Consider the following 19,244-nt stretch of genomic DNA (forward strand, 5'->3'; position numbering starts at 1 on the left):
TGGGACTCCCCTGGACCACCATGATAGAGCCTTTGAGGAGGACCCCATTCTCCCGCCAGACCTTGAACAGCTTTCTAAGTAATTCTGCCAGAAAATAATGTAGCATTTATTCACTCAGTACTTGTAAATATTTTCTGAATTTAAACTCTTTTTGTAGCTTTGTCAAGGGAGTTGCCCTACATTGTATTGCGTTCAAAAGATGTCAGTTTAATAATGCTCTTGGAAGAAGAAATCTGTATGCTAGATGCATGCTCTGCACAACTAAATATTCAACACTGATGGGGCACATTTTGATAGGCACAAGGACAGAGCTTTAGAAATAATCAGTTTGTGGGTTTTGATAAATATTACAGGTGGAACAGGAACTGTGTGGTAGGGGAAACTGTTAGCTTTAGCAAGGTTTCAGCAAGTCTATTCAACATACTCTTTTCCAGGGCCACATGTTTTAATGATTCTGTGTTAACTAATAGCTAAAGTATAATAAACTTTGACCCAAGGGCAACCTGTGATAACCAGAGACCCATCTTGACCCGAGGTGAAAGATGATGCCTGCCAGGGGTGAAAGTGCATCATGTTACACAGAGCCATTCTTTCTATTTTTGTGAAATTGGATATGTTGATTAAACAATACATGAAACTGAAAACTGCTACTCTTGTCCCTAAACCCCAAAGTTTATTGACTTTGACCAATTGTTTACGAAGAAATTGTTTCATTTTACAAACACAATTTGATTCTAAGCCTTGTCAGATTTGTTTATAGGACTTCACTCTCAAAAACTCTCCATCTGTTAACTAGTTTTTGTGTTCACTCCCATTGACAAAACTTGTCTTCTAAACACTGTATTTTTTCCCTACTGCTTTAAAATCATGCCACATTCCAGTTGTGTTTCTCCCCTGTGAAGTCTGAGTGGTAGGGATGCAGAGAGGGCCTGTGTAAATGGGGCTGGCAGGACTTTAAGACGACTTCCGAAGCAGATGTCTTCTGAGCAGTGTGGCTTCTGCCAATTGAGGAAGGGATGCAGAGACATTTCAAGATGGTAAAAGCTTAGTTTTGAGGGAACTTGGTTTTTATAGACTTAGAAAAACTGTCCAAAACCATTATATTAAAATAGCGAGGTCCTCCTTCCCTAAAGAGTATTTGTTAAGACCTCATCCTACCAATTCTGAGTTGGCAATACATATTGGAAAAAACGGGGTAAGTTTTTACCACTCAAGTGTTCAGCTGTTTCTATTCATATAAAAAAAGAAACGCATGACCATTGACAGATGTTATTTGCAATCAAGAAAATAGAAATAAAACATAAGTGAGATAAAAAAAATCAAGTGTCTTGAAAGGAAACCGATTGGCAAAGAAATCAACTCTTTCTTTTTGATTCATTAAATCAATGAACTGTAATTTCTAAAATGTTTTTGCTTTTTCTGATCTATAATTACTGCTACTGATAGCCACACAAGTTGCTCAATACAGTTGATTACAAATAATTAAATGTGATCTAACAGCTTAAAAAAAGAAAATGATGTCATTGTTTGGACAACAGACAGTTCTGAAATATAAGTTTATATATAGACAGTGGACCCACAGTGAGCCCTGAGAATGACTTATTTAAAAGGGGCTTCAGAAGATCTCTCAACTGCTGGGAAGACATTGCAGCATTCCTTTCTGGAAATTCTTGAGTTTTGTTGGGAGGAAGAATCTCTCACAAATATAGCCAAGATTTTGATGAAGACAAAGTACAAAATAAAAAATGGTAAAATAAATGGGAGGAGAATAAGTTTCTGCACTTTGGGAAGGCGCTATGGGGGTTCATTCAGAGATAAATTTAGTCACAAAGGACCGGAGAATCATACTATTGGATTCCACCCTGTCTTTTTACATTGTGTTGAACTTTACTACTTGTAGGTTACTTTTTCTCTGGAGACTGGGTACAACACAGACAGTAGGATTACTTTGGACAAACCATTTTACAGCTCTGTGTCTTTTTCCTTATCCCTTTTCTTCCTACACGCAATGAAAGAAGGGACAGTCTAAATTTGTTCATTAAGCAAAGCTTGTAACACTCTGTCCCCTTCTGCTCAGAGGGAATCACACAAATCAATTCATGCAGAGATTCCCCTCTTCTGTTTTTTCATTCTCGTTTTGTTTCCACATAGCACTGTCCTTAAGTTAACCTAATTAACTTCCTGTAGGCAAATGTGCCAGTTGAGAGCTGGTTAGCAAGTTATTAGATTGGGGGGAACCACTTTAAAAAAAACTAATATTCTAAGAAATAGAGGGAAGCTGTACTGTAGAGGGCCTGGCTCTGAGAGTCTAAACAAGGCTGACTGGATGCTATTATTTTTTAAGGCAAGTGACAGCTCTTTCTCATCTGTAAAATTGGGATAACATCTTATCGAGTAAACCTATACAAACAGTAAGGACTCCCAGAGAGCGGGAAAATACCGTTTTGCTGACTCCAGGATGGAATATCAGCATCCTTATCTTTATTTGAGTTTTCAATAAAGCTTCAATTAGGCGAGAAGCCAGGCTCCTTTTCCACTGAGCCACACAAGCCAGGGCGGAGCCAGGCTCCTTTTCTTCAGGATGATCACGCAAACTCTAGATGTCTAGGTTTAATGTCGTTCACCTGTTTAAGAAGAGCCCACCTCCACCTGCCCAAAGACCTTCTAACCCTCTTCTTCCCCTCAAATCGCTAATGAAGCTCGCTTTAGCTCTGGCCCCAGGCGCCGCCTGGCGGCTATTTCCGGAAGTCGCCTCGGAGCTTCGGGGTCCTGGCCGTGGCCAGGCTTGCCCATGGAGTTGCCTAACTCTAGAGATCCAGACTCCGTCTCTGCGCACTACCCGTTGAGGATTTTAAGGCGACGGTGAAGCAGCTGGGGTTAAGGAGAAGCAGGAGTCCGGCGGCCTCTGTACTCCCTGAAAGATGACGGAAACAGGCGGTCCTCGGACAGCTCGCGACCCGGAAGTTGCCACCGGCGCAAAGCCCCCGTTGCCGAGCGCGGGCGAGAGGGGCGGAGCTTTCCGGAGGCTGCCGAGAGGTCGCCGCGGCTCCCGCGTTTCGAGTGGGCAGCTCCCTCGGGTGCTGCTTCGCGGGCGCCGAGTCCGCAGGACGCTTAGCCGCGGTTCCCGGGTGGCGCTCAGAGCTGCTGTCAGAGGCGACATGAGTGCCGCGGGGCTGTTGGCTCCGGCTCCGGCCCCGGCTGGAGCACCGCCGGCTCCGGAGTATTACCCGGAGGAAGACGAAGAGCTGGAGAGCGCCGAGGACGACGAGCGCAGCTGCCGGGGCCGCGAGTCGGATGAAGGCGCGTCCTTTAGCTTGCTGGGCAGCCCGGGGCGGGGGTGGGACCGCTGCTGGAAGAGATGGGGCTGCTTAGGACAGGGGCGGCGGGACCTCCGAGGCTTGGGGCAGCTGGAGGGAGCGCGCCTCCGGGAAGTTTACCCCACCTGTTCAGGGGGAGGGGGAGCTCTGGGTACGCTGTACCCTACCGTTTGGGGAAGAAGGGACTTAGGGAGCTGTTGTCACAGCTGGAGGAGGTCCCTTTAAGGTTCTGCTTCTCATTTCCCAACCGTCTCTGGTTGAACCTCAGTTCTTCACTGTTTGGAATGAGAAAGCCTTCCATTGGGTGTCCCTCCCCTTTTAGTTCCCGAGAAGATAGAGCAAAGCAGTTTGGCTTCTTAGTTCCCTGGTTGCTCTCTGGCTCCCACCTTTTCTTCCGGTTTAGTGCTTTAGTCAGACTTAAGGCAGTGCAGTACGGTTTGGTTAAAGGAATGGGACCTGGATTCAGATATAGGGTAAATTTGGCCCTTAACCCATCTTTTGACCTTAGACAACCTAAGCTTAGGAGCCTCAATTTCTCCAGCAAATGGGGCTTCCTAGTATGGTGTGAGCACTGAATGAGATAGGCACAGAAAGTGTTGTGCTGTACTTTAAAGCCTGGTACCGAGGAAATACCCAGTGTTTTTTTTTAACCTTTGGGGCAACGGGCAGAGGGGGAAGGTAGGATTTGGATTTGTTTAATAGTGCCCAGGTGTTGTGCTTTTAAGTCCCATGCTCTTTGTATTATCATTACTGTCTCTCAGGGTCTTGCTTTTCAAACCGTGTTTTACCCTTTTGCAAGTGTGAGGAACCCTATTTTGGAGGGATTGAAGGAACTGGGTGGAGGAGGAGAAAGGTGAAGAAGCAAAAGACAAGGGAGACGAGAGAGGCAATAGAGACCAACATATGGGTAGAATATTCTGGCACAAAATATGGCCGTGGAGCAAAAGGCTAGACGAGCTGTCTGAAATGAGGATTATGTTTTATTCATCTCAGTTCCCCAAGTGCCAAGTGCTGTGGCTGGCACGTGACAGGAACCAGGGCAGAAAGGTTTGTGGAGAATTGGACCTGAAACAACCTTTAAAAAGGCAGCTGTATGTGCAGATATAAAGGTGAAGGAACTAATTGATGCGGTTAAACCCTATTTGAAGACAAGGCTTAACCAGAGGTTTTGAATGTCAATCACTTGTTAACTTGTACTGCTTTTAGTGCCCACAAGGGGGAGAGGTAGAGCCAAAATTGATTTTTCCCCCCACTTAGGTAGGGCTGTTGAAATATGTAGACATTCCAGCGATTGCTTATTCTAACAACAATGTTAAAAATGTTCTGAAAGTTTCTGTGTAATCATCTTGTCCCACTTAGCTGTTACTTTGAAAAGCTTTCAGTTATTAGGATTCAGTTCATTGATTTGAATTCTCCTTCATATACACGGGATGTAAAATCTGTTAGGGTTCAAACTGGATGTAATCTGGAAGAGAAAGTAGATGCTAGATTGTCTCAGAGTAGTGATCCAGGCTTGGCTGCCTGTAGTTTTCCAGTCTTACACCAACGTCTCCTCTTCCTGGTCTGCCAGTGTTCTGCAGAAGAAGCACCCTTGACCATGACTGTGTGTCTGATAGGCCCTATTCTGTAGCTGCACTTCAGATAAAGGCAAACTGTCTTGTCTGTTTAGAAGTTGGAAATAGCATTTTCTTTTGTGAAGTAACTGTAATATTTTTTCAGTGATGGCTTCACTGAGGCCTGCACTGACTAGAATTCATTAAAAAAAATACAACTAGTTTATTAAGTGTGTCAGGTGATAGCAACTCTATGAACTGTGATTTTAACAAGCCCTTCTCTGATTTTACGTAGACACTGAGGATGCTAGCGAGACTGACCTGGCAAAGCATGATGAAGAAGATTATGTAGAAATGAAGGAGCAGTGAGTATGACTTCTAGGTTTCTTTTTGGGGAATATACAGTTGACAAGGAAATCTCTGTAATGACCTGTGTGTACGGCTTGACCATAGTGCCTCCAAAGACCATGAATATGTGCCAGTTTCCTCCCTTTAAATTTGTCACATTTGATCAGATTTCCTGTTACAATTTTTTGACGATAGACTAGAAAGACCCTTGAGGGAATGATCCCAGGGGAATAAGGCCAAGCAACAGGACAGAACCATCCCCCCCCCATTTTTTAGCTAATGTTATATTTTATTAATTTTGTTTAACAAATGGTAAATATGATCATAGAATATTAGGAGGTTGCGGGTTTGTAGCCTAGTGCGGAACCTCAGCGTTTTCGATGTCCACCTTCATCAGGTTGATCTCCTGTTTCCTAAAGCTCAGAATGCCTTGGTCCATGTTCATTATGACTTTCTTCAGTAACAAATCTGTCCACTGCAGTCAATAATTAGCATCAAATCCTTATTAGCTTCCTACTCTAGTGTCTTACTTATATAGACTATTATTTTCTTTTTTATTAGGGGTTTTCAGTTGGAGCCTAACCTTATGTAAGAGACAGTAATGTCTAATGTTGCCAATTATAGGTAAAAATTCATGGGAGGGTACAGCTGTCCACTGCAATGAATCACAGCATCAAATCTTCATGAACTTCCTTCCTCAGTGTCTCACTCATGTAGGCTATTTTTTCTTTTTTTAAAAAGATTTTATTTGTTTATTTTTATAGGGGAAGGGAGGGAGAGAGGGAGAGAAACAACAATGTGTGGTTGCCTCTCGTGCGCCCCCTGCTGGGGACCTGCATGTGCCCTGACTGGGAATTGAACCTGCGACCCTTTGGTTCGCAGGCCAGTGGTCAATTCACTAAGTCACACCAGCCAGGGCAACAGGTTCTTTATTTCATCATTTTTTTTGGTAAAATGTATTTGTGGGTTGCTTCTGCATACAGAAGAATGGAAAATGTCTTGATTGATTAAATAACTAATGTCTATTTTTAAAGTTTATTATTATTTTTTCTTTTATTGAATTTATTGGGGTAATATTGGTTAATAAAATTATATAGGTTTCAAGTGTACACTCACTTCTTTTTAGATGTGAAAACCATCAGAGAGGGTAAATGATGTTTCACAGCTACCTGACTCATCATCAGGTAGCATTATGTGATGGGTGTGACCCCACCGAGCATTAACTGTATACTAGATGATATGGTAGATTCCAGAGAGCTCAGGGAGACCAGGATTGGAGAGTAGGAGTCCTGCTTCAGTGCCCTTTCCAGTCGTCACACGTTGTCACCCAAGCCTTCTCATTGTCTTCAACAGAGCTACCACTAAGTGTGCTCAGAGAAACTAAAACCGCTCACTTTTATTGTAGACACAGATGCAAGCCAGTATTAAAAAAGTACTGATAAGTATTTGTTGAATGTATTTTGAGGCTCTTGATTTGATTTATCTCTAAAGTAGGTGGTCTACATTCCTATCATTATAGGTCTTTTTTTAAAGGTTTTATTTATTTACTTTTAGAGAGGAGGAAGGGAGGGAGAAAGAGAGGGAGAGAAACATCAATATAAAAGAGATACATGGTTCAGTTGCCTCTCACACGCCCCCTACTGGGGACCTGGCCTGCAACCCAGGCATGTGCCCTGACTGGGAATTGAACTGGTGACCTTTTGGTTTGCAGGCTGGCACTCAGTCCACTGAGCCACACCAGCCAGGGCTATAGGTCTTATTTGCAAATGTTTTGTGACCACCCTTTGGGTTCTGTCATCCTTTTCAACCTTTGGTACCCAGAGGGGTAATTCAGCTAAAATCTGACCAGTGCTAAATAAAGGAGGATTATTTCATGTGATTTTTCTCATAGCTTCATCCCTGAAAATCTGCATGCTTTTTAAAAAAAAATTATTTTTATTCTCTTTAGGCATTTTACTGATTAACCTTTACCCATTTGAAATGTATTCTCACATACCTGTTCTTTTCCCGAATCTGAATTTTGTTATTTCTTCAATGTGTTGATACTCCCTTTCAAAGACAGGTTCAGAATTCAAAGGTGTTGTCTGGTACACTCAATGTGGTGGAAAATTTAGTGCACTAGGTTCCAAATACTGACTTCTTGTGTACAGTTTACACACCTGTTCCCTGCTGTATTTGACATGTTTAAACATTCCTTAGAGACAGTCTTTTCATTGAATGTGCCCCATAATATTTGATGATATAGAAAATAATTTTGATTAAAATTGAATGTCTTCCCCTGAAACCTATGTAATTTTATTAACCAATGCCCTTCCAATAAATTCAAAGTAAATTAAAAAATAAGTTGCACGTAAAAGTAAACTGGAATGCCTATGTAGTTCAAGGTGAGCGCTGAGAGTACATCAGAATTTTCCTGAAAGAATCGGACATCCTGAGTAATTCTCAGATTCCGCCTAGTTCTTCCTCAACCTATAGGTAGTTGGGGTGTATTTGCAGACTTTAGTTAACCAATCAAAAGGCTGTTGTACTTGTTACCCATTGGATAGTGGGTTATTTCCCCCCCCTCCAGGTTGCAAATCTTGTTTTTGAAGTTGGGGGTGTTTTTCAGGTAGAAGCAAAAATTCTGCTGAAATGTGATTTACCTGTGGAACCTGCCATTCATACAGACTTGCCAGAGTGTATAATTGCCTGTAATCCATTTGGCGTGAGGGGAAGGAACTCGGCAGTGCTTTTGCTGTGTGTGTGCCATGTTCTCATCCAGCTGGGGCTTCGAGTAGATCGTGCATTTTAACTTGTTGCTGAATTACTGTTTAAAAATGACATGAAGGTTTATTAACTTAGTGCTTACACGGTTAAGCTAGTTATATAGAAAAAAATGTGCATAGGGCATAATCTCACTCCTTTAGAATTTATAATCTCATTGCAGAGTTGATAGAAGCACTGTGTTCAGTGCCTTTCCTGTGCGTGTGTGCATGTGTGTGTGTGTTACTTACGTTTGCAAGGCTCGAAGAAAATGGCCTCACACTTTCAGTTTTTGTATAGTCTTGCCTGTTTATCATTGTCACTTGTTTATTAAAATCTGCATGTCCGCATATTTGTAGGTGTTTAGACTGATTTCTACAGGTGGGGTGACAGGAGAGTGTACAGAATTGGGATAGGATCAAGAACACAGAATCTTTGTCCCTTTCTGATCCCTTTGGCTGCTCCTGCATTTTAAACCAGCTAGCACACTTAATTTCTCTCTCTCTCCTAAAGGACTCTGATGACATTCCTGTAACAACCCAGGTAATTTCCGTGTGCAGATTATTTTGGAATTGAGTGTGGAATGTTTTTGTCTTTCAGTGTGGCTTTCCTTTCTTTGCAGGATGTATCAGGATAAACTGGCTTCTCTCAAGCGACAGTTGCAACAGCTGCAGGAAGGTTGGTGTGTGATTTAATCCCTCATTTCTAAGTATACTTCTGAATATTACAAACCTTTGAGATCTGTATATTTCACTTCTCTGTTGGAGTGATTTAAAATTTGGTAGGGCTGATTTTAGCTGTCTCGGTATACATTTTGCTATCTTTTGTCAGTAAAATGGGATTTTCAAACTATTGTGAAATTTCACGTAGGGCTTCTGAAGAGCATGAACTGAAGGCCAGTCTGCCTGCTGCTAGACACTTAAAAAAAAAAAGATTTATGTATTTTTAGAGAGGGGAAAGGAGGGATAAAGAGGGAAACATCAATGTGTGGTTGCTTCTCTAGCGGGGCTCCCTACTGGGGACCTGGCCTGAAACCCAGGCAGGTGCCCTGCCTGGGACTCCAACTGGCCACCCTTTGATTCTCAGGCCAGTGCTCAAACCACTGAGCCATACCAGCCAGGGCTGCTAGACACTTTTTAGGGGAGATGTTTCCAGAGCAATAAATAAAATTATACTGTTCTTTCTAAACTAAATGCTAATGAACTGTGAATTATCCTCCTGTGTTTTCTCTTTTTGGCATGGTAAATTAAAAATGGATTGTAGGCTTGGCCTGCTAGCTTAGTTGGTTGGAAGGTTGTCCCTATATGCCAGGGTTGTGGGTTCAATCCCTGGTCAGGGTACATACAAGAAACAACCAACCAATGAATGTTCCAACCAATAACGTGGAACAACAAATAGATATTTCTCTCTCTCTCTAAAATCAATAAATAAAAATTATTTTCAAAGATGGATTGTATCTTGTTGAATATTATTTTCTGCTAAAGGCAGTTCAGGCTCTCGAGTCTCATTATGGGGCTGAATCCCAACTTCACTGCTTTCTAGAGATTTGACTTTGGGCACATCACTTTCTTTTGCTTAACTGAAGAAAAAGAAAGTACGTGGGATTATGTACAAAAAGTGACTCATACCCTCAGGCACACTGTGAGAACTCAGGGACAGGTAGCTGCTCCGTGAGCTCTTGGGCTTCACTTTGTGGTGTCCCTTCCTCAGTGAAACTGCTTTCCCGCCCCGTACTTTTATTGCTTGGACTAGTCCATCTTGTACTGACTTGTGCTTATTTTACTTTTTTCATGGTAACGCATTAACACGATAGTACAGAGAAAGAAATGCACTCCACCCTGGCAAGTCTGTAAGGCATGGTTGAGTGCCTTATTTTGAAAAAGATGCCTTTGATACAGGGTAGGGGAAAGTAGGTTTACAGTTCGTATGGAAGATAATACAGTGGTTAATAATGCAAGAATAAAGTGTGTTTCCTGTACTCAGAACTGTAAACCTACTTTTGCCCGACGCTCTGTGTCTTAGTAAAGCGTTAAGATTAGGAAGCACTTCCACATTAACTGGGACCCTCATAGTGAGCAGCTTTTGGGAAGAGCAATGAAAAGAGTAGAGATTTGGTAAGAATCTCAACCTGAGCCGTCCAGTATTGTTACGAGCCATGTGTGGCTGTTGATATTTAACAAAATAAAATTAATAACTCAGTTCCTCAGTTGCATTAGCCACATTTCAAGTATGTAGTAACCGCGTGTCACCAGTCGCTACCACGTTGGACAGTGTGACGTGGACCATTTCCGTCATCGCAGAGAAAGTTCTGATGGCATTGGCCGAGACCTTACCTTACTGAAGGAGAAGGAAGTTCTCCCAGGAAAGGAAAGCTCATTGACTTGAACCGTAGCAGCCAGTGATCAGAGTCTCCTGACCTTTCTGTAACTGCTCACCTGCTAGAGAGTCTTAGCCCCCGGGGCTCGGGTGACTTCTGTGTGTGGTTGGGGGCCAGTGTCCAGTCAGTTCTGCATGTGCCTTTCCTGAGTTTGCGTCTCATTCTCACAGGGCTAAGACACAGTCACTGGTGGTGCTAGAAAATAATTTCAGGGACCAGAATGGAGAGCACAGCTTCAAAGTAACTTTACTTTCTAAATCTCAAAATCAGGTACGTTACAGGAATATCAGAAGAGGATGAAGAAACTAGATCAGCAGTACAAAGAGAGGATACGAAATGCAGGTAAGATGCTGTCTTAAATGGAAAGAAATCATCTTCAAACTTGCCTCTTTTTGCTCATCATCAGTGTAATGTGGCCATAAGAGCTGTTCTCCAAAGAGGGGGAAAATGTATCTGAAACATCCCATCAGGGGGAGAGTTTTAGGGAAGAGAGATTTTAAAGGTGCAGTTATGTTAAACTGGTTCATCTTTTTTCCAGTGACCAATCATGGTCCATAGCTGAGGTTGTTAGTGGTGTCTCCTTGCAGTCAGAGTATTCTTCCCCCTACCCGCACCCCCCCCCCCCCCAGCTACCACTGGTGCCCCAAGAATTGCACATCCTTTCTTGGGTCTGCATGGCTGGCTTCATGGACCATCAGAGGAGCTGACATGTAAAGAATTGTAGGTTGTTCCGCTGCTCTTTTGCGTTTGCTGCTTCTGATGTTCTGTGCTCTGGGAGAAAAGAGTGACTCCTTGTTTTTTTTCCTCAAGTATCAAATGCATTTGGAGAAAAATAGACTTTTTGTCTGTCGTACGTGGTAAATGTATTCATTTAACAAAAATTTGTTGAGCACCTGCTGCATCGAAGCTCTGTGAGCAGTATAAAGTAGTGTTAGACATTGTCCTCGACTTAGGGAAACTTGCTGTGTCATTGACAGAAGGTATCTAAAGGGGTAAATGAAGGAACGTTATAAGTTCAATAGAGAATCGTGTACAAAGTAAGATGTGGTAACTGTTTTAAAGTGTGTAAACACAAACCCCTGTGTTTACAGGAAATCTTTTGCGTTAAATTTTGAAGCTTCCCATCAGCCAGCATTTTGATTGCCAGCATGGTGTTTGTTCCTGCAATGGTAAAAGTAATGTCGGGTTTTAAAATGAGGTCTGGGTGCCCTCCTCAGGCTGCTGTCCTCTACTTTTCCCTTACTGTGACTTCCCAGCTTTCTGTTGGTGGGATCCTTCCTCCTCTCCCTCAGTGAATAGATGTTCTGTGGACACCAAAAGATAGAGAAGGAGCTGAAGGGTGTGAGGGGTGCTGGGACAATGGAGATATAGCTGCAAGCCTTCTGCCCATCCACATCTCCCCTGCCCCTATGATTACCCGCACCCCCCATCCCCCGCCCCCATCGAGTTCCTGAGGCATGTTCTTGGAACATCTTTAAAATCCGCAGTCCTTTTCCTGGAGTTCCCTTTCAGCAGGGAAAGGAGGTGGTGCGGTGGGGAGAGAGGTCCTAGGTCTAGGTTTTCCATTGCTTTAGGTCTTATTAAGCAGGTACTTACTCTTGGAGCCTCAGTTTCCCCATTGTAGAGGGGAACTTGCCTCATGGAATTGGTTTAAGATGTAAGTAAGGAAAGAAAATGATGTGAGCCATTTTTCTTAAGTGAGAACTGCAGGGCGAGTATTGAGTTGTTTCTCCTGTCCTCGCATAACCTTTCCTAAACAGCCCCCACCCTTATAAAAATGCAGAATAGAGCCTAAATTAGTCATGTGTTGAGCTTAAAAAAAGCACATTCCATGCAGAGATAATCCACCTGCTTTAGTTGGGTCTGTTGTTTGGCTGCTTTAACTGAAACCCCACCACCAACTCTAGGTGCTAATTGTCAGTGTGACTTGTTGGTGCAGGTGTGATTTCTCAGAGTGGCACAGACTTCATCTGTCTGGCTTGTTCCCGATGGTCCAAGTATGAAGTAATCATAGGAGTGAGCATGTTGGACTGGGTGTGCCTGTGCTCGTGTGCTCAGAGCTTCCCAGTGAGCAGGGCTTTTGGGGGGAGGGGAGGAGTTAGAAAATAATAAATGGCTTGTCCCTTTGCTTGGTTAATTTTCTCATTCAATAACTGTTATTTGACATCTGGATTTTTAATCTGGAGTCCCTGAAACTCAAAATCTTATGACGTGTGGGGATGTGCCTATGTGATTTTTTTTTTAAGATTTTACTTATTTAATTTTAGAGAGAGGGGAAGGGATGGAGAAAGAGAGGGAGAGAAACATCAATCAGTTGCCTCTTACACACCTCCAACTGAGGACCTGGCCCACAACCCAGGCATGTGCCCTGGCTGGGAATTGAACCTGCGACCCTTTGGTTCACAGGATGGTGCTCAATCCTCTGAGCCACACCAGCCAGGCATATGTAATTTTTAATGGGGTAATGGATCCACAGGATTTATCCGATTTGCAAAGGAGACCATGGTGAAATGTGAATAGCACCCCCTGGAGCTGTGGATCTGCCAATCTTTGTGGACCTTATGTAGCAGCTCCATTGTCACCCAGGACAGATTAGAAGCCCGGGATCTGTTTTGTTCCAAGTCCTGTGTTTGCAGAGGGCCTTCCAGTCTAGTGTCGGGGAAAGCTGCTGGATTAACATTTGCTAATTGCCTGGCACCCACTGGGTGCTAAATAAGCTGTTGAATACTGTGGGGTAGATACTTTCAGGTGTCTGAGAGAGAGTGGGTGGGCGAAGGGTCCTCAGGAAAGGCCTGGTGGAGGAGGCTGCATGAGATCCGAAATTGCTGATGGAGGCCTGGCTGTGAGCAGAGGCTTGGCAGCCTGAGAGGAAAGCCCAGGAGGGCTCAGAACCTCTGCCCTCTGAAATCTCGAGGACTGTCCTTCTTTTTACTACACAGAGCCCTTCACACAGCATTTTAAAGACATCAGTGTTGACTCTGCTTCTGGAGTAAGTGCATTGCTTCCTCCTGACCCATCCTGCCCTTCAGGACTGTTGGGGGGTATGTACTGAGTGAAAGAAGGGATAACTTATATTTTTATTTTGTCAAGGTAGTTTGGTTTCTACTGCTTGTTTTTGCCCTTGGGCAGAACTGCCAGAGCTGATGCTGTTCAGGGCCAACTTTTAAGTAGACACAAGTGCTTCTTGCTTCCTTCCCCTTCATGTATATCAGCACTTTACTGATGAAAACATTTGCTCTGGGTAATCGTGCCTTCAGAAAGCAATTACTGCTTCTAAATGAATCCTAACACACTGTCTAAAAAGGTGACAGCCTAGCGAATCTAATTGCACGTTTTATCTCTTTCAGAACTCTTCCTCCAGCTGGAAGTAAGTACCATGGATCTTCTGGGTTTGCAGGCTCTTTCTCAGTCTGGAATCTTGCTCTCCCAATTGGGGGCCTTTCCTTCTCTCACCGAATAGGTAGTTGGGAAGCCTCCAGCTGGAAGCCTTTGTCACTGTTCTGTTTGACAAAAGGCCATTTGGTCTCAATTCAGAGATTCCATCTACTCGTTTGTTTGTTGGGCAGCCTCTGCTTGCACAGGGGACTAGGGGACATTCACCTCTCATGGCTTTCTTGTTGGCTTCGATCTCACCGGAAAGCCACTTGGGAGTATGTCTGAACTCTAAGGGCCTGATAATTTGTTACATTGGTCCTCGAAGGAGCCCGGTTTCTGAATTGGCTCAGCAGTTAGTTTTACAGCTGAGAATCTCTGGGTTAGCAGGAAAGACGGATGAAAAATTTCCTTCCATTCAGCAGACATCTAGTGCTGCTTATGTGTGAGGCACAGTGCTTTGGTGCAGAGATGCGGGCCTGCATCTTGAATGATGTACTACCGCTCTTGGGGTGGCTCGTGTGCGTGCGTGTGTGTGTGTGTGTGGGGGGTTATTGGGAGGGTCGTGAGCTTATCGGAGACATGAGTGTGAGAAGATCATGATCTATCAGAGCCACGTTATTGGAAACCAGTTCAGTACGGAAGTCAGCGCAGCACACGCAGTCGCAGCCTGAGTGATCGCTCGGTCCGCAGCCATCGCCCACCACAGGCCCGGGGGAGATTTAGAAAGTGGACGTGTGTGCAGTTTTTACTTAGTGCAATTTCAGTCTTTGAGTGCTTTGGGTGTAGACACCTAAAAAATGATCTGCTGTAGTTGATCTTTATCTTGCTGAGCCATCTTGACTCACTAATTTTGAATATAGATATTTCATCTAGAATGTACTATTTTCCTTCGATATTGTGTCCTTAAAGGGACACGCGAGCCATAAAATACAAGGTGTGGACAGAGGAAATACCTGAATAGCGAGTGAGGTATACTCATACAAACGAGCAGAAGTTGTGTGCTTCGAGTTGAGGCATTCATTGGAAAACTGGCCTTCAGAGACCCTGTTGCTGCAGCTGTGTGTGTGAGTGCAGCTGTTTCTCATATTTCCAGTAAAGGTATTTTCTGTGCTCTTGGGTGCAGGGCCACTTCAAGGTGGAGCCCTGGCTGCCAGGTCCATGTATCCCTATTCTGTGTTTCTCTTTTGCTCAGACTGAACAAGTGGAAAGAAATTATATTAAGGAAAAGAAGGCAGCCGTGAAAGAATTTGAAGACAAGAAGGTGGAGCTGAAAGAGAACCTGATTGCTGAGCTGGAAGAGAAGAAGAAAATGATTGAAAACGAAAAGCTGACGATGGAACTGACTGGAGGTATGAAAGCACCAGCAGGGTCCTGGGAGCCCTGAGACAGGGCTGGGGAGGGGGGTCTGCGTTCCAGTTAACTGCTTCTCTCGTACGTCTCAGCTCCTCATCAGAGCCGAGCAAGCTGAAAGGAGAGTGGGCTTTGACACGGCAGGTCAGATTTCTGATTTTGTGTTGTAATGGCTGTGTGACTTTACTCAAGCCACTTAACGTCTCTGAGCCTATTTCCCCCTCTATAAAATGGGTCGATCACACCCTGTCTCACACGATTGTGATTAGAAATGTGAGTACCTAGTACAGTGCCCCGAACATAACAGGTGTTCAGTGAATTGGTAGACATTTCATAGTAACTGCGACCTCTGGCCTATGCTTTATTTAATTCAATTCTTGGGTCAGCTGCCATTTGTGTCTTGCTTATATTCACAGATTACTTACCTGAGTCCCTGTGGCTGCCTCCCCCCCCCCCCCGCCCCCGCCCCTTAGTCTGCTTACAGAAAAGACCTTGTCATCCTCTGACCTAGATGTGAGAACAAAGGCTTTGGGCTGTATCATCTATGCTATTAGATCCCTTCTCCCAGGCCTTACTGTGAACCTTTCAGAAAGAGTTGATATGATTTCAGCAAGGGTGGCTAAACTGAACTCCTTTCCTGAAAAGGCGGTAAAGTTAAATTGACTCAGAGCCAGTCCCTCCCTTGCCTTCTAGGATTTAGAAATCTGCTTATGGAAACTCAGCAGGTTTAAGGGAGAAGCAATATGGGCTGTCTCTTCTGTTGCCATATGTAGACTGGTGAGTCCTAGAAGAGTACAGGGCAGGAATTGGCTTAAATTAGCTATTTTGCCACTTGGCAAAATTTCCATCAGCAGATAGCACGAGGAAAGTCAGTGGTGAGTTGGTCACTTGGATGTGTAAGTGACATGCCTCTACACACCTCAGAACTTAACTTTTATAATCATATTCTGAAGGTTCTGGGGCTCTGGCATGCCTGAGTTTAGTAGGGATCCATAGTGAATGCATTGTGTGTATGTAAGTCCTCGCGCTTAACTTTGAAGCTAAAGTAACTGTTAAGGCCTGTGTCTCCCTGTCTGTATTTATGGTGCTGTGAACCAGTGGCACAACGTGGCCTCCCATTTGACATGAACTTCTAGCTCTAAACCCCATGATGCACCAATGAGAATGTGGATTATGGAAAGTGGGAGCCTCGTTCTTGAAAAATGTCTCCTGTGATAGCTTCCTCATTGAGAGGTGTAGCAAAAGGAGTGAATTCCTTGACGATCTTGAAAGTAGCTCAGAAATGATTCTTGGGTGAGAATGGATGCTGAAATAGCATCTTCAGAGAGCACCATCTTGTTCCTGTTGCAGTGCCTCTTTAACTAGCCTGTGAGCACTGCAGTACCTAGCTTGGTACCAGCCCGCCTGCCCTTTTTCCGACCCGCACACCATTTTCTCTGTTGGTGGCTGTGGCTGGCATTGACGCCTCATCACTCTCTGCTAAAGCCACCAGATGTTCGGGAGCCTTTATTAGGCTAGTGGGAAATACTGTTCGTTTATAGCTGCTCCCCTTCCATCTGCAGGGAGGGATATCATCACTGTACCTGGGATTTGGCATCCTAATTATTGACAAGCGATAGACATTGTTTGGCTAGGCAGTTTTATAGCCGGAACCTTAACTAGGACAGGAGGCATCCTCAGTGACTCGAGGCCGAGACTAACGGAGTAGAAAAGACAAATGTGGGGAAACCATTTGGAATGCAGTACAGGAGGTGACAGAAGTGCTCAAACCTAGCCGTGGGCACTAAAGGTACTGATGTCCTTCCTTAAGCCATTTGGTGCCCTTGGTTTGGAGAGCGCTGCCAAGGTAATGATAGAGCATCGGAAGAAAAGGCACTGGAGCTAGAAGGATAATTAGCATTTCTACAGATGGTGCAGCTATGGTTTTGGATTAAAGGCCTGATTTCATTCCTCTCATTGAGTGAATGATTTTGCCTTTGTGGATTGATGTCCAATGTCAGTGTTGCCAGTTCTACCCAGAAGAGAGATTTCTTCAAAACTCCTTTTCTGTTTCAACATGAAGATCTCTTGAAAAACAAAATGAAAAAAGACTGATGAGACGCTTAGTCCAAGTAACGTATTGTGAAATGGGTAGATCCGATGACCTGGTTTGTCCAAACAGGACTTAAAGCATTTATAGACCTCCATGGGAATTAGGAAGGTTCTCTTCACTGCCCCCACCTCTGCGGAGAGCTGCTGACGACAGCTGGATGGTGTGGGTGGAAGGTGTGTCGTCAGTAAAGCACCCAGGATGGGTTCTAGGTCATTGCTCCCTCAGCTTGAATGCATATGAGTCACCTAGGGTTTTGGTAAAATGCAGATTATGATTCAGGGGGTCTGGAGTGGAGCCTGAGACTTTGCATTTCTAAGTACCTCCCAGGGGCTGCTGATGCTGCTGGTTGGACCACACTTTGAGCAGCGAGGTTATAGGTAGAAATTACCCAAGTGAGTTTCCTCTGCAGTTGAGGTTATTAATAAGTAACCCAAACAATTGAGAATTTAATGAGCTTGAAAATGTGGGGAACTTTATCATTTTTAATTCATTTTTCCTCTTCCTATCTTCAGGACAGCTGTCATTTTTCCTTTCTTCCAACAGCTCACTAACTGCCACTTCATTTTCTTGTGTAAGTTCTTGCCCCACCAGATGCGTCCTCCTATCATCAGGCCGCTGTAGAAGCTACTCGTGACCCCAGTAAAAACTGTTAGTTTCCTTCAGAAGATACGGGACTCATAGCTGGAGCTGTGAGTAATTACAATATCAAAATAGGAGCCCTGTTTTCTGAGGTCTTACATTGAGCTGCCAGGTGTTATTTCATAATGGTAGAGCTGCCTGTACAGGCTGACAGATGCAGGTGAACCCTAGTCCTGTCGTGAGCTTCCGTGATGGGGTTTTCTCGTTTGGCACGGAGAAGGCAACCTCCCTTTGAGGGTGGGTGCAAAGGTTACCTGAGATAATGCCTCTAAGGTGCTTGGAAGAGCAGCTGGTGTGCAGAGTGAGCACTTTGGGGTTGGGGAGTCGTGAGCTGCTTCCGTTCCTGCAGCTCCCTGTGACTTGGCCTGGCAAGGTCGGCTCAGAAACAGAGCCCTTTGCCCCAGTGCCCCCAGTGAGATAGAGGGTCAGCCAGAATTTGTCCGACTCCCAGCCCGTTTTCTTAACTGCCATATTCTGTGGGTTCCCTACATGTACCTTGGATTCATGTGGCACTAAGTGACTCACAAAATGAGGCTAATAGCTAAGGTCTGTGTCCTCCAGGAACTTGTGTTCTGATAGAAGACTGACAGAGTTCCCATGTCTTCCCCAATACATGGCAGTGTCGGGGGGCGGGGGTGGGGGGGAGGGCTCTTGAATAGAAATGCTTGACAGGCTTCTTGTTACCATTGTAAAACCTTTGAGGTGTCTGTGGTTGTGTTGATGTAGGAGTGGTAAGTCTTACCCAATCTGTAATAGATGCCAGTGAGTGGGGAACCATAGACGTCAAGTTCAGAAGAAGAGGTCCCACACAGATACCTGGGGAGGGAGAATGGAAGAGGTGACCTGGATTTCAGGTGGAGTGCGCTTGTTCCCAGGATGTTCTTTACTGATGCTGCCATTGTGGGATCCAGGATGTTTAAAGTGGTGGAGAGTACAGAGGAGGGCTTGGTTGGTTCACACTTTAAATGCCACCCCTGAATTCTGGGCAGCTTCGGCCTAGTGGAGATTGGTTCCTCCCTGATTTGGCCTCCAATGATCTGGCCTTGATTTGTTCAGCCCCCGCCCCCATCTCCTGTAGGCACCCATTTGTGGTTGTTACTGCAGCACTGATACATACGACATTGGTGAGCCTGCCACTCGCTGGAGAGCGCCATAGGTGTGCTGGGGTTTGCTCTGGGCCTGTAGTCTAATCCCATGTCCCCATGCTACTGCTTTTGGGGTAGTTTCCAGTCTCCTACAGCATTTATTCTGTCATAGCTTTCCTTGTACTTTCATAATTAATTTTTTTTCTCAACAGTTAAACAGGTATAAGTTTGCTTTAATGGTGTAAGTGTGTTAGAATGAAGCTTTTACTGTAGTGGAGCATTGTAGGCAGGTGAGCTGTCCTAGTGAGTCAGGCCTAGGGAAGTGCAGGACAAAAGGCCCGCCAGTAAGTGGTGATTGTATGTTAA

The 19,244-nt window shown here is 44.4% G+C and overlaps 1 protein-coding gene across 1 annotated transcript in view; it reads left to right on the forward strand.

The window, feature by feature from the left end:
- Positions 1 to 3,014: 3,014 nt before the first annotated feature.
- The window catches only part of SUDS3 (SDS3 homolog, SIN3A corepressor complex component), a 35,790-nt gene continuing 19,560 nt past the window's right edge, over positions 3,015 to 19,244 (forward strand). The window contains exons 1-6 of the mRNA XM_024566787.3: positions 3,015 to 3,300; positions 5,166 to 5,235; positions 8,583 to 8,638; positions 10,608 to 10,679; positions 13,685 to 13,704; positions 14,905 to 15,061. Coding sequence (XP_024422555.1) covers positions 3,159 to 3,300; positions 5,166 to 5,235; positions 8,583 to 8,638; positions 10,608 to 10,679; positions 13,685 to 13,704; positions 14,905 to 15,061 — 517 coding nt within the window. The 5' untranslated portion in view covers positions 3,015 to 3,158. The remainder of the gene's footprint in view (positions 3,301 to 5,165; positions 5,236 to 8,582; positions 8,639 to 10,607; positions 10,680 to 13,684; positions 13,705 to 14,904; positions 15,062 to 19,244) is intronic.

The sequence above is a fragment of the Desmodus rotundus genome, chromosome 7, assembly GCF_022682495.2.
Source record: "Desmodus rotundus isolate HL8 chromosome 7, HLdesRot8A.1, whole genome shotgun sequence".
Lineage (NCBI taxonomy): Eukaryota > Metazoa > Chordata > Mammalia > Chiroptera > Phyllostomidae > Desmodus > Desmodus rotundus.